Consider the following 14,326-nt stretch of genomic DNA (forward strand, 5'->3'; position numbering starts at 1 on the left):
GCTGGAGGTTTATGTAAACCTGATTCTGCACAAGGGGACTTGGAAGGTTCAAATACAGCTTCCTGGAGCTGCTGCACAAAAGGCAGTATTGCGCCAGGTGCTGGAATCAAATTCTTCAGTATCCAAACAAAGCACAATAAAAATCACAAGTGAAAGCTTTACAATGCTTGGACTCAAACATTAAATAGAGTTTAATGGATAGTGCAGAAATAAGTCTGTAGTAACAATAGCAAAGAGCCTGATCACAGCCAGCTGGCTAATAAATAGAACATAAAAGGCTTTAATTTGAAGGTTTTAACTGAAGAAAGAGAGTGGGTTTTTTTTTCAGTCAGAGTAAGCCAAACCTGAGTAATTCTTCAAATGAATGCTGAAGATGAATATGGGGACAACAGCTTTTGAAAAAATGTGTCTTTGAGGGCATTTTCCTCGATTCCACAGCACATTTAAACAATACAAACCTCAGAAAATCAGCTTCTGTTTTGCTTTCATCAGTATACTGACCTGTTACTGCAGGATATTATTGAGTAGTTGTGCAGGACTAATGATGTCAATTCTCTTCTACAACATGTTATTTTATCTGTTTAGTAAGTTCTATCACATTCACAGACAGATACAAAGCTTGAGCTAAACTTGCAGTAAATTAGATATGTTTTATTAATCAATTAACTCACCTGGACATCCTGAACAATACCTAATTCCATTAAAGAAAACCAAATTTTTCATGTAACAAGGACAAGTCTAAAAACCTGGCTGAAAGGTATCAGCAGAGATGAAGCAACTGATAAGAGAAAATGATTCCACAAAGAATTATTAGAATTTATAGCTCCTAAAAAAAGTTTTAAGTACAATAAATAGATCCCTGACAGAAGGTAAAAATAAAAAAGACAGCAACAGTTAAAGTAAAATAGAGCTGCCACAGATCCCTGTTTCCAACAGAATAAATAACTGGCTTTCATCTCACCTTTACTATCTTATTGCCAGCGCCACAGTTAACACATCTTATTTTAGAAGGAGAGCATTTGTATGAAGACTGGCATGAAAACAGAGAAACAAATTCAAATGATTTTATTTACCTGCAAGTCAGACCAGACCGACCTAAACAACACAAACAACTTCATGGGAAACTAACAGAGATCCATGGGTAAAAAATACATACAGAAATTCAGATATATAGGATAATCCATACAGAATAATCAAATTCACCATATACTCAAACCCTTCTGTCACTGCAAGAATGCTTCATCGAATTAATTTTTAGCATTTTGTTTAATCTAGTTTTACATGTCTTGTTACCTTAATTAATTTTTCTGGTAATCCTGATCACGTCTTCTTTTAGTTTTATCTGAATATTCTTGTTTATTCATATCCACATATATTACTCAGTAATATTTCTTGCACAATGCCTGCACCCTTAAAAATACTTCTGGCAATTGCTGATTCTTTTTACTTAATAGTTCAACCAGTTTTAACAAATCCTAATTCTTCAGGTGGGAACTGGTAAGTGGGAAAAAGGTTGCTCATAACAGAAAAGTTTGCCAGTGTGGACACAAAAGGCGTAACCAACTGAAAGACAAAATCCCTTAAGTCAATAAATGTAACCACCAGCAACAAGGAGCTGAAACAAGATCTAGGAGTCCATTCCAGTCCTACACATTTATATAAATTGTGGAACAAAAAGACAACGATATGTACTTGTCTTTAAATCTATCAGAAATAAATGTATGGCTAGAAAGTATGGCTGCTTCTGAACGACCAGCAGTATTTTGAAAAGAAATCTAGACTAAGCCTAAAACTAGTCAAGTGTTCAATAAAAATACAAAAAACTCAGTGCTTTTTAATGGCACTTTTCATTCAATAAATGAACATGGCTACAGCAATGTGTCCTCAAGCTATTTTATGTCCCTCAAAAGCAAATTCTGTTATTCAGACACCTGCCTGACTCATTCTGGCTAATGCAGCTACATTGCATTTGATTCCAAAAGCTGGCTGATGTCCCCTAAGTGCTTCTTCTTCAATGGTATATCCCAGAAAATAAAAATCTCTGAACTGCATTACTTCCTATTAGTTTATTGTGTGTACTATAGAGTCAAAGCAAGTCTGTAACTTCAGTTTAACTGGACCTTTGGTCATTCATAGATCCTGTTCTCCCTGATGGGGAATTATGTAAAAGGGTCATTATCCAGAAAAAGACACATGATCAGATCTGCTAGCATGCCTGTTCACACAATAGCTCCTAAACCTGTTTTAGTGAAAATGATCTGGGTTAGAAAAAGGTCCTTGAAGTATTTAAAATATTTTCCATAGTTATGATCAGTTAGGGAACACTTAATGTCTCTTCCTCCCATGGTATAGCAAAGTGTGCATGCAAAACTCAAAGAGATGCTATAAAGAACTGAGAGCTTAAATCTGTTCAAATCACATCACGTTGTCACAGTGAACTAAAAACAAATAATTTGTCCCAATTCATTAAAAAGAATTACACTGCCAAACGTGACCTTTTGGTGGTTACTGCCATTCATGCTGACTGTGTAAATTAAATTAAGTAACTATTCCAAGTACAACTAGATAGTTTTCTTCCTTATTTATCCAAGTATATTGTATCTTAGTAGTAGACAAAAATGATGAAAGCTCTACTCCTCAAGAACATAAAACAATTATTAGCTAAACCTGGTGAACGAGCATAGGTAACAACCCGGAATCTTGAATTTTAATGACTGCATGAAATCACCATATTTCAAGACTCAGGATTAATAAATACCACTAACTTTTCTATCACAGTTGTACTAATGCTGTATAAGAACCAAAATTGCTGTAATTAACTCTTCAGTACTAATAGCCTGTCCAGTGTTGTGTAAAACATCAAAGTTAACACAATACCTGCGGGAAGCATGTGAGAGGAATGGGAAAAAGAGGACAAGAAAATGACAGGGTAATAATGTCTCTTCACAGAATCAGCTTTCATTTAGGAATCAAAATCTCCTCTTGACATTGTGAAAAAAGCCTCTGTAATGTTTGGCAGAAGGCAACACCACACAGCTTGTGTCTTCATCTGCACAGATTTCAGTATCTGTATTAATTTTAAGAGATGCAGAAGCAAAAGAGGCAAAAATGCTTAAAATTAAATAGGCTGGACTCTTCCTGCAAGTGATGAGCATGGTTGCAATGATTTTAGTTTTTCTCAAAGAGAAGTTCAACTTTTGAAAATTTGTGAATTTTTATTCTGAGTGTTAAAAAGATGCACAAACCAGGAGAATGTAGAAAAAAACTGTGCTATCACGCAGATGTACAATTTTTGCTGTAAGCACTAATCACTGTACAGTTACTTCATTCTTAGAGCCTATGGCTTTCAGAAAGTCTGCAGAACGTTTTACATTCCTCCTGCTATACTTAAAATTTAGTTTCAAACTCTTGAAAGAACCACCAGTACTTCTCTCTTACAAAACACTACAGCTCTTTTGATGCTCTCTGATGTGTACCTCACTGTAATCCATCTTTGTGCTCTATGTACAGGACAGGACTGTTCTTCATTTTGGGGGTTCTGTTTGCCCCAGCAGCTCCTGCAGCACAGCTGCAACTCCAGCTCAGCCTTCTCACAACCCAAGGACTACGCTGCTGATGGCTCAGAAAGCACAGAAGCAAGCCATGGTGTGGCACGCACAGTCACCACATTGCAGAGAACCTGATTCATTTTAATTCAGTAAAAATAACCATTCTTTCTCCCTGGAATGTCTAGCATTGCAGATCCCACTCTCCACATCTAGCAAACAGAATCTTGTGTTGACGAGGAGTGAGAGCATTATCAGATGCAATGGCATTAAAAATGTAGTGTATCAAGATAAGCTACAAAATAACCCCTTTGGGAACTGCAAGTTCTGTACTTAATACAGTCTAGATTCTCGTCCTCCCGGCAAAACCAGGCTTTGGTAGAGATTGACTGTCCCATAGACTTTGCCTTACACAAAAGCAGTTAGGAGTAAACTACTGTGGTCCACAACTATCAGTTGGGGTCATTCTCCTCTTCACATACTTGCAGGGAAGAAGTACTAGTATATTTAGGTAACGTGAGTAGCCTTTACTACACGCCACTGGGTGAATGAGAGGGAATGTGCATATGATGAGTAAGTAACAATTCTGACCTATTAAAGAGGGTATTAAATTTCTATTTGAGAAGCCTTTCAGTAAAGTGTTATGCAAAAACTCCTCCAATAACCACAGCTGTGTTCTATACAATTCTTTTGGGAAGGAAAATATATTTCCCTGAGCAAGAAATCTTCATGTTTAAAGACACTAAGTGCTATAAGGTCAGAGATTGCCTGCTCTGTATCTACTATTCTACTCCTATGGCTTTTTTGAATTCAGAATTTTGTGGCTCTAAGATGTCATAATACACCCTACTTTTATCAAAGTTTTCTCGGATGTAAAGCAAATCTTCTACAGAATACACATCTTCCTTTCCTGTCCAAACAGTGAGGCTGTATCTATATCCAAAAAAAGGAAAAAAACAAAAAAAGAGAAAAAAAAGAGTATGTTATTATCTTAAGAAAGCATGTAAGGCAGAAAGACACTGCACTAATAAGCTCCTAAAAATATTTAGGACTGTGGTATCTTAATTCTAGGAATGTAGTTACATACCAAAAACTTAACCTCCTTTACATTTCAAAGTTAAGCAACCACAATTTATGCACTTTCAGAATTAACAGTTCTGTATGTCCCTGCCCTCCTCACCCCTCTACACCCATGTAAGAAGTCATCACTCTCTACCCTGCATTTGTGCTACAACCGACAGCACTGAGAGTCTCTCCAATCTTCTTATTACCACAGTGACTTCAAGTTACTAGGAAAAGCACTTGCTGGATCAAAACACTACCCCCAGACACAGACATGATCAAACACATCCTAGGCTGCACTCAGGGCACACGTAATGCTTGGTACAGACAGACTAGCTGAAGAATACAACTGATAGTCTTGAAATAAACCTCTAGTTGACACACACAAAGTAAAATTTGCAGAGGTCTCTATTCCCCTGACACTTTTCTTTTTCCTCATTACAGAGGTTAAGTCACACAATTTGGCTCCAGTCAAACTTCAAGTTTTTGCTCCTAAAGCTAAACTTGCTAGAACTTCCCAAGGAGGACTGCAAAATTTTAAGATGGACAATCCTACACCACCCAGAACAATTTATCTGTAGCCTGGTCCTTCTATGAACTGTTCTGCCAAACCTAGCAAGGAATAAAATAAAAAATCTTAGGCAGACATCCAGCAAAGACATTTACCAGGCTGAGCATTTAAAGTCTGACAAAGTAATAAACAGTTACAAGCAGAGTATTACAACAGAAAATAATGAGGCAACCTCAGTTATAGGTAATTTTCATACTCTCTGTTTTGTCACGTATGTGATGTGCAGCAATGCCATCTGATTAACTGAATGTATCTTCTGTACTTTATCACAAACATTTTTCTCATTAATTGCACAGACTTCATTATAACTCTTAAAAAAACCTGAAGAACTTTGAAGCATAAATTGAAGTTAAAAGCATTACCTTCCACAATCTCCACATGACAAATACTTAGTTTTTCCCTTTTGTTTATTAAAACTATACTAATCTAAAATACAGGTAAATCAGAGTTTAGTCGTACGTCAGCAAAATTGGCTCAGGAATTTCTGTCTTCTAACCAAGCCACTAAGGAAAATCAGGATTTTTATGATGAGGTAAAGGAAAAAATCCTAGTATTTAAGTGGGAATAATGCTTGTATCCAATGAGGACTTATTTGAGAATGGCACAATTCACAATGTCTTAACACAACAATGTTTTGAAATTAATTTCCCAGTTACAAATGTTTAATTCTCATTTCTCTCTCTGTATTTCAAGTACTTAAGCAAAATCAGCTTCGTAGAACATTCATTAACTTTCAATCTAAAAATCACCTTTAATGTTTTTACGTCACATTATTACAGAAAATATAAATACTGAATCCAATAAAAAGTATCTATAAAATGTAAATATTTAAATTTAATTAATTCCAAATTGCAACATCTAACTACTCGGTCTATTTAACTACATTTTTCTGGTGAAATGTTTATAGTGCAACTGCATTACAAACCTACCTAAGATTCGCTACATATATTAAGTAATTTTAAAAGAGGCTTTTGGAATTTTATTATTTCAAATAAATGAATAGTGACCACTTCTGTATGACAACACAATGTAAGAACTGAAGGAATTAATCTAGAAGAAAAAAATATTTTCAATGTAAGAAATAAGTATGTATACATAACTGTGCTATACTTAATATAAACAAGTATGTGTCTTTGTAATAAAGACAGCTAAAAATACAGGCCCTCAAACTTACCTATCTGACTGCTGCATTAACCAGCAGAGCTCAGATATTGACTGTCGTACTAATGCTGCTCTTACAGGGAAAGTTACACGCTGGGGAAGTGCACTGCATATCTGAGCCATTTCTTTCACCATCATCCAATCATATCCTACAATAAAGACCATTTGATTAAAAAGAATTCTTCACAAATACAACCTCTATAAAGACACAATAAATTCTAGAACAGCTAGGTTGCAAAGTAATACAAGAGCAAACATGGGTTTTGTGAAAATAACTCTAAAATGAAATCATTATAAACAAAAAAAGTCATTGTCCCAGAGTAGAAAAGCAATACCAATACAGAAAAATAAACTTTTGTTGAAAATATTTATTTCTATTAATTGCAGTGTTATTTTACATAAAGCTATAGAATGTGGTATTTTCTAATGTCCATGAAATTGTATCTTTGCTCTCGCTCTAAAAACCAGTGTTGCCATTGACTTCAACATGGACTAGTTTTAAATTGACAGTGACCCTTAAAAACCAGAAACATTTTGAAAAATTTAGAAAAAACCTGAATGAATGCAGGAAAAGACTTTAAATTATAAAGAATGAAGCGTGTAAAATTTTGTACTTAAAAAGTGCTAAACTCAAGCAAACTAAAATGCTTCACATGCCTGCTGTTGAGATTTCTACAAGCACTGGAGCTAGTTTAAATGGTATTTAATAGTCTCTTATTTCTACAGGCTATGAAAATCTTAACCTCAATAACAGTTAATATTTTTTTCTCAAGTACTCATATGCAATGTGGTGACTGAAAAGATTTAAAAGCACCAAATCCTAAAAAAACAGATTTTGTTGGGCAAACAGCAACTTGTCGTTGAAATCAGTCAAATAATCTGCTTTTCTCATGTCTTACACACGCTTAATTAGCATCACCATAAACTGAAATTTAGAATGGAGATAAAAGTTACATTTATTAAAAAAGATTACTCAGTACAGTACATCCAGTACATTCTTTCCAGCAACTTCTTACCGCACTGAAAATACTTTGGACAAAGTCCTATACAGTTTAATAAAATTGCTGTGTAACATACAGCAAAATCCTCGTAACACAATATTAAATCTTGCTGATGAACAATGAGCTATTTGAAAAGGTGTGTAAATTTGCCCTTGTAGTCACAGACGGTATTGGTGAGGACTACACTACTGCACACAAATGTATGTGCATGGGAGTAGAACACCCTAAGAAAGCAGCTATGAGAATTATGGGAGGAAGCCTGTAAAAAGCACCCTAGGATAAAGGTTACATGTTCAGCATCTAAATTGAACTTAGGGATTAACCACAAGAAACTTCAATTAGACTGTAAACCTGAGATTTAAAAAAGTTACTAACAGCAATGAATTGGAAAATTTACTGCAAAAATTCAATTATTCAACAGAAATGAAATGTTAAAAACAATGTTGGCCTACAATTTGATTTCAGTTATCTACTGCAAAAGCACAATGATAGGGTTTTAAATTTCCAGCTAATCTATTTTTCTTCAGGAAACATGCCAGAATTCCAGTTATCCAACCAATCCTCCTCCTAGGATTCAGGGAGCAGACTACCTGGAACAGGGCATAAGCAATTTGTCCCCAGAAATTCCTCAATATGTGCGAATGAGGAACAAAAATACTGTTTAACAACAACAATACCAGGATTTTTATACAGTTCTGCTGCAACTCAAATATTGAACTAATTGCTATAAAACACTGGAATATACACCAATAAATAAAATAATTCTTCTCACATTCACTATTAGTGTATATGCAGTGTAAGCATTAAATTTTCCATCTTTACCTTTACTGTGTTTGTCAGGGTGCCAGCCAGTTGTCCATCCCAGCGATAAGGTTACGTCTGGGAAAAATGAAGTGACAGTGTCGAGGAACCCTTCTGCATCCACTACAGAATTCTTTCCGTTAGGTCCCGGTAGGATGTCTGCATTGATCCACACAGGTCGCCTCAAATGCTGCTTCACATGCTCAAGAAGCTGCAGGGAAGGCTGTACGGCTTCTAGGCTGTACACATGGGTGAGACGAGACACCTCTGACTGAAGACAGGAAATGTGCAGTACATATCTAGATGGGTACGTTAATGAAACTCTCTGTGAGCCAGAGCAAATGCTGAGGGCATTTTCTGCCATAAGATGACTATTACTGCTGGTGTAAAGCAGCGTAAGCCTCTGGTCTCCCTGCTGCCCAATATGATCTACTTCATGGTGCTTATCTCATGGCTCTTCCAACTCCTGACCTGTTAAGACTTGGATGTTTTTTGAACTCTTAGGAAGGATTTTAATTAAGTAAGCCACCGCAGGCTCTAACACTTCCGCAGTGGTTGTTCCCACAGATCAAAAGTGTGGCATAGTAGTGGCAGCATGAAGAATTCTGCCCATCAGATGTTCATCCTACAGCTAGTTATTAAGTATGAGATGTAGTCGCTTGAGCAACCAGTGTAGCACCACTTCTAAGCATTTAACAAAATATTTTAAGTCACATATTCTCACCGTTCTCTCAAATCAAAAGAAAAAGCATAACTAGACAGCAAACAATAGCCTTTCTCTATCCTACCAAAACTTTCAAAATAGCAGTACGGTGGAAGGAAAGGAAACATGCGAGTAATGGGGAAAAGGAATGAATGCCAAGGAAATACATATTTTTTCTTTCACAGCAAATTAATCAATATTCTATGTAACATTCAGGAATTTAGAATCATTATGGTCAGAGCTGTGGTTTCCTTACTAATAGTAAGGACCTGTGTTTTCTCCTGTGAGTTGTAAAAAGCTCTGAATAAGCCACCTTCTAGGTTTTCCGCAAAATCTTGCCATGACCTGATACAGAACCGAGCTAATAGAAAATTCTTCATGTTGTGTGGGAAAGAAGCAATATGCCACAATGTTGTTCTGCAGGGTTAGTTTCCCGGTTCAACATCCTAAACTGGTCCCTCTGGGTGCCACTGGAGCACCAGGAAAAGGAAGGGCACCATGAAGAGCAAGGAGAGGATCACAACTGCTCCAGCTTACATGGATATAAGCCACAGGCTACACACTCCAGGTGCTTGTTTGAACAGAGATGATGGTTAACTGCCACCACGTCTTCCCAATTCCAAGGCCATTGTATCTCCAGCCTCTTACACCAGTGCTGATGCTTGCCTCCGCAGCAGTGAGTTCGGAAACATAAAGTGGTAAACAACTATTCTCATTGTTTTGCAGGGATGGTTCTGTACCAACTTATTCCCTAACCTGGGTCATGATGAGGTCAGATGAATCATGTCAAGATCTGCAGCCAAAAATGGGAACGGCAGCCAGCTGTTACAGGAGGCGAGCTCTAAAGCTAAAAATTGTCCCCTCAACTGCCTGTGTTGTTTCCTGTGAAAAGACATTTTGTACATTTTAACTTTTGTATTGCTGAGAGAACTGCAGAGCAGCAGGAATTCCACTCAATGCTTTCAGTCGTTATTAGCTAAAGTCTTAGGGAAAAGCTAGTAATGGCTTGGGTTAACATTATTGGCTCAAGTATTTCTCCCATTGTCTGAGGCTGGAGCAGGTCACATTTTTCCACATATAGAGGATGTCAAAGCCAGTACAAAGCCTTCCTACGACACAGTACAAAATAATGTAAAAAGAAAAAAGCCCAAAGCAGAATCTCTTGAAATAAATAAAAAAAGCCCCCAGACAGCACTGTTTTTATTGCAAAGCATCTGGAAAATTCTAATGTATTGCTGGCTCCCTTTGGAATGACTTTGGCATTTTTGATGCAGGACCCTCAAGTCCTTTTGCAGAACATATTCATTCCTGTAGATAAAGCCAGCATGAAACGTGCTTATGTGGTCAATCAAACTGACAGATTAGAAATATACAAAATATTTCCTATAAATGCTGTTGAAATAATCTTCAAAACTTCAGCAATGGTATCCAAAGAAACATTATCCAAAAGAACATCAAATTCTGTTATCACTCATTTGACTGTATCTGTACTGTGTGCTTGTATTTTTTAAATGCTTTTATACAATTAGACTTTTATAATGCAACATAATTTTAAAAGCTTTTCTAAATCACTGCACTTGGCTGAAAATTCCCTGTGGAAAAATAAGAGGTAGATGTTTTAAAATTAATTTAACCAGTAATTAAAATGAAAAAAAAACCCAAACCCCAACAAATAAACCCAAACAAACACCTACTTCTCTTGTCCTTTCCCTTCTCTGTCCAGGCAGACAGACTCTGTAACAATAAAAGCATTTAGCCTGCTCACATCTTTTGTATTTTTATGAACTTTCACATGAAAACTGTGATTGCATTACACAGAACAACAGGTACGAACCACATTTTAGAACTATTTAGCTGGGTTTTTTTGCATTTCTATAGCATACTTAGACATTAATGAAGCTCTTTTTAATGTGGAGGTGGATTCTCCATCTGCTGCAAAAACAGACATTGTACATGCAAATTCAGACAAAGCTGAAGTTGGGAGTTGCAGAGGTATGTCTGAAAATCACAGCTCATTTTTGAATCCCATTTCAAATTTTTCAAGGCAATCTCATGGGGTTTTCAGGTGCATTTTTCATTAAAGACAATGAAAGAACTAATGGTTAAAATTCTAAATGAACCTCTGAAATTTATTAAGTTAAGCTGAACTGAATTCACTTCACTATACATGCACCTCATCACACAAAAAGCAGGACAACTTTCTTGTATTACAAACCATGCTGAAGAAATCTACCACCTCGTATGTCGTATAAGATCAGATATTTATAGGAGTATACCTAATTCTTGAATTGAGACATCCCCCATAGATTGCTAGTACTGGAGCTGATCAGGATACAGAATTCCTCTTCTTTGGGGGGAAAAATAAAAAGCTCTGGGAAAATAGAGGTATCATGCTGGTATGGAATGATGTTTCTAAATTATGAACTTCAGCAGACCTGGGAGTTGGCTTTTCAGCTAGCTTTTCAGAAGGTCCTTGAAAAGTCTTGACAGTTTTATTCCCCTTCCATGGTAGAGAATGACACCAAGAAAGCTGGGTGACAGCAGGAGAGACCTGTGTGCTGCCAGGCAGAGAGACCCAAGGACTCAGCCCCTTTTGCAGCCTTGGAGCCACTGTCTGATTTCCCCAATGGAAGGTTGTCTTTCCCAATTCCTTTGCACAAGCAGAAAACTGATAGTAGCTTTCCAGACAGGCACTATCATTTCAACAGCAACACAGTAACTAATTCACTGAATATGAAATAATTATTTTCAGTTCAAAACACTTTTAAAGCTTTTATTCTTGTAATGCATTTAGTAATACTGCTTATATTTCCTCATTTTCTGTTCAGGAAGGAATACACTAAATTGCACAGTAAGAAAAAGTTTGGTCTAACATCACCAAAAGATAGCTAGCACTACCTGTAGAATTGTTAATTAGTAAGAACACAAACAATATAAAAATCTTTTTGTCTTGAGATACCTCTTAAAATCCAGCTTGATGCCTTTATTTGTGCTGACAATCTCTTTTAGCCATTCCTGCAATGTGTTGTCACTGTCTGTTTCAGGTGGATGAGCCATGATAGGCTCTCCATTTCCTCCCTTGCCACCACGAAGAAGAACATCTGCTTCTATCATGTGAACGTCACCTGTTGATTTAAAAAACAAATGCTCTAACAGAAGCGAATCCAATTGTTCCAGTTATCTGCTTCAGAGTAACAATTACAGGGCAAGTCTTTCTACTTTCCACTGGACTGTCCACACTTACTCCATAAAGATCAACCAGTGTGACCAACAGAGATGCATCGCTTTGGGTACTTTAGTCATTGAACTCTTTAGAAACCTATAAGCATGTGAAAACTGACCTTTGTTGATACATTTGGCCAAGTAACCACATTTTTTTCAGACAAACAGCAAAATGAATATCCAACATGTGAATCCACCCTTGAGAAATTTCAAGTATTTTCCTCTTAAAACAGGGTTCCAAACAGAGCCTTTTAGAAAAAAGGTGACCAGAAGATTTTAACACTGCCAGAGACTGAGTACTCCCCTTGTCTCATTCTCAAAACTGACCAACCTACCTCAGCCAAAACTTTAAAAAAAGTCAGCCAGTCAGAAACATCTGCCAGGAAAAGTCGCTGAAACACAAGACAAGTGAGTGGAAATCTTAGGAATGCTGCAAGCTCTTGAAAACAGCTTTCTATAATGCGAAGCATCTGAGAGTCTGGGCAGTGCTACCAGCTTTACAGAGAATTCAATATTTACAGTTAAACTGAAATAATAAAAAATACAATAATAATTACACAGCCAATAGAAAGCAAATTACATGTAAAATTACATAAGTAAATTACACATTTTCCTAGTATTCACATAAATGAAATTAAAATTTACTGAAATAAACTGCTCACAAATAACCTGAAGTACTTTAATCATTTTGAACAAAATAGGGGAGGAAAGAAGTAATAAAACTGTCCTGTAGAATCCAGTGTGTTACAACATTACACAACTTCAAACCAGCCTAAGACCTAGAAGATCCATCCACACAGGGTGAAAACTACCCAGGAATCCTTAACTGTTTCAGGAAGACAGGCCAAGTTTTGCAATACAGCCCTGACAAAGCCTCACAAGCACCCATCCTCACAGCACTGCAGCTACTGCTCAGCAGGCACCCGGGGCAAAGCCAGCTCGAAAATTTCCCCATGAGGTTTTGCTCCACCGACTGCTGCCTTTTTAACAGCACTGTTACTCCACGGATGGAGGGATGGATGGACTTCTAATCAGGTCACTTCCATTTTGTCTTCCTGAGCAGCTGCACAAACAGAAGTGTCAGCACAGGGGGAAGGGTGACCCACCATCAGAACAAAGAGGAATGGACAGAGACAACTGGACCACTGCTGCCCAGGCTGGCGTGCCCCTGAGCTGTGGTCTAACCTCAGTATGACATCAGAGAAACCAGTTTTAGCTGCAACAGCTTTTGCGTTCCCCTACGCAAACATATAAACTGAACAACACTCCGGAGAAGCTTGAGTGCCTGAAACCAGAAGACTCCTTAACCTTGGCACCGGTGTGCTGGGGGGCGGGGGGCTGAAGGGCTTTATGAATCTGAAGGTCTGACCTGAGATGGGGCCTGCCCGCCTGGAAGCGGGCTGTCTTTCCGGCAACCAAGCGAGTTTGTCTAATAGAAGGGCACCACCTCCAAACCCGGCCCTTCGCGATGCCGGACCGGTGCTTCGCGGGGACAGACAGCCGTCCTGGGATGCGCAGGCGCCGGGAGCCTCGCCTGGAAAACAAACCGGGAGCGCCCGACGGGCACGACCAGGCCCCTCTCTCCACCGACCCTCAACCTTAGCGCCGGGGCGGCCGCCCGAAGGCAGGGCCGGCGGCGGCGGCTCACACTTACTGCTGGCGGCCTCCCCGGCCCGGGCCTTGCTGTTGGCGGCGTGGAACCACCTGATGGCGGCCGCGTCTCTCGCTCTGATGCGCTGCGCCCTCAGAAAGTGATCCACCGCCTCCTGGCTCCAGGCGCCTGCGGCGGCGCGAAGGGAGACCCCCGCTCAGCCCCGCCGCTCGCCGGGCCGCGCTCCCCGCGGGGCCGGGGCGGGAGGGGGGAAGAGAGGGAGCACGGCCGGCCCGCCGCCGCGCAGCTCTTACCCTGCGCCTCGTCCGCCATCGCCTCGCCGGGGCCCGCCCCGCCGCTGCGGCGGGACGGAGGGGGTGGGGGGTGCGCGCCTCCGCCTGCTGAGGCGGGCGGCTGCCGGGCTGGGCCCCGCGGGGCCGCCGCCGCCGTGCTGGGGCCCGCGGCGGAGCAGCGAGGGGCCGCGCTCGGCGGCGCTGAGGGGGGAGGAGGAGGAGGAGGGTGTCCCCGCAGGAAGCGGAACCGGCGGCGCGCAGCCAGGGCGGCCGCCCCCTCAGGGGCTGCGGCGGGAAAGGGACCCCCAAAAATCTGCTAAGAGAAGTTGTTTTTTGTTTTGTTTGTTTGTTTTAAAAAACCAGAAGTAAACCATCA

General features: G+C 39.4%; 1 protein-coding gene across 3 annotated transcripts; it reads right to left on the reverse strand.

Annotated features, from left to right (window-relative positions):
* Positions 1-1,050: 1,050 nt before the first annotated feature.
* On the reverse strand, positions 1,051-14,134 carry FAM151B (family with sequence similarity 151 member B). 3 transcript variants are annotated; one of them, XM_074811783.1, is made up of 6 exons: positions 13,972-14,134; positions 13,721-13,846; positions 11,804-11,969; positions 8,163-8,380; positions 6,353-6,488; positions 1,051-4,478 (listed from the first exon to the last, which is right to left on the reverse strand). In XM_074811783.1, the coding sequence occupies exons 1-6, from the start codon at positions 13,988-13,990 to the stop codon at positions 4,328-4,330; spliced, it is 816 nt and encodes a 271-aa protein (XP_074667884.1). In that variant the 5' UTR covers positions 13,991-14,134; the 3' UTR covers positions 1,051-4,327. The 3 variants fall into 3 exon arrangements, with proteins under 3 accessions (XP_074667884.1, XP_074667885.1, XP_074667886.1); XM_074811784.1 differs by lacking the exon at positions 13,972-14,134 and adding an exon at positions 12,402-12,458 and having other exon boundaries at positions 8,163-8,440; XM_074811785.1 differs by lacking the exons at positions 13,721-13,846; positions 13,972-14,134 and adding exons at positions 12,402-12,458; positions 13,436-13,538 and having other exon boundaries at positions 8,163-8,440.
* Positions 14,135-14,326: the final 192 nt, after the last annotated feature.

The sequence above is a fragment of the Strix aluco genome, chromosome Z, assembly GCF_031877795.1.
Source record: "Strix aluco isolate bStrAlu1 chromosome Z, bStrAlu1.hap1, whole genome shotgun sequence".
Taxonomy (NCBI): Eukaryota; Metazoa; Chordata; class Aves; order Strigiformes; family Strigidae; genus Strix; species Strix aluco.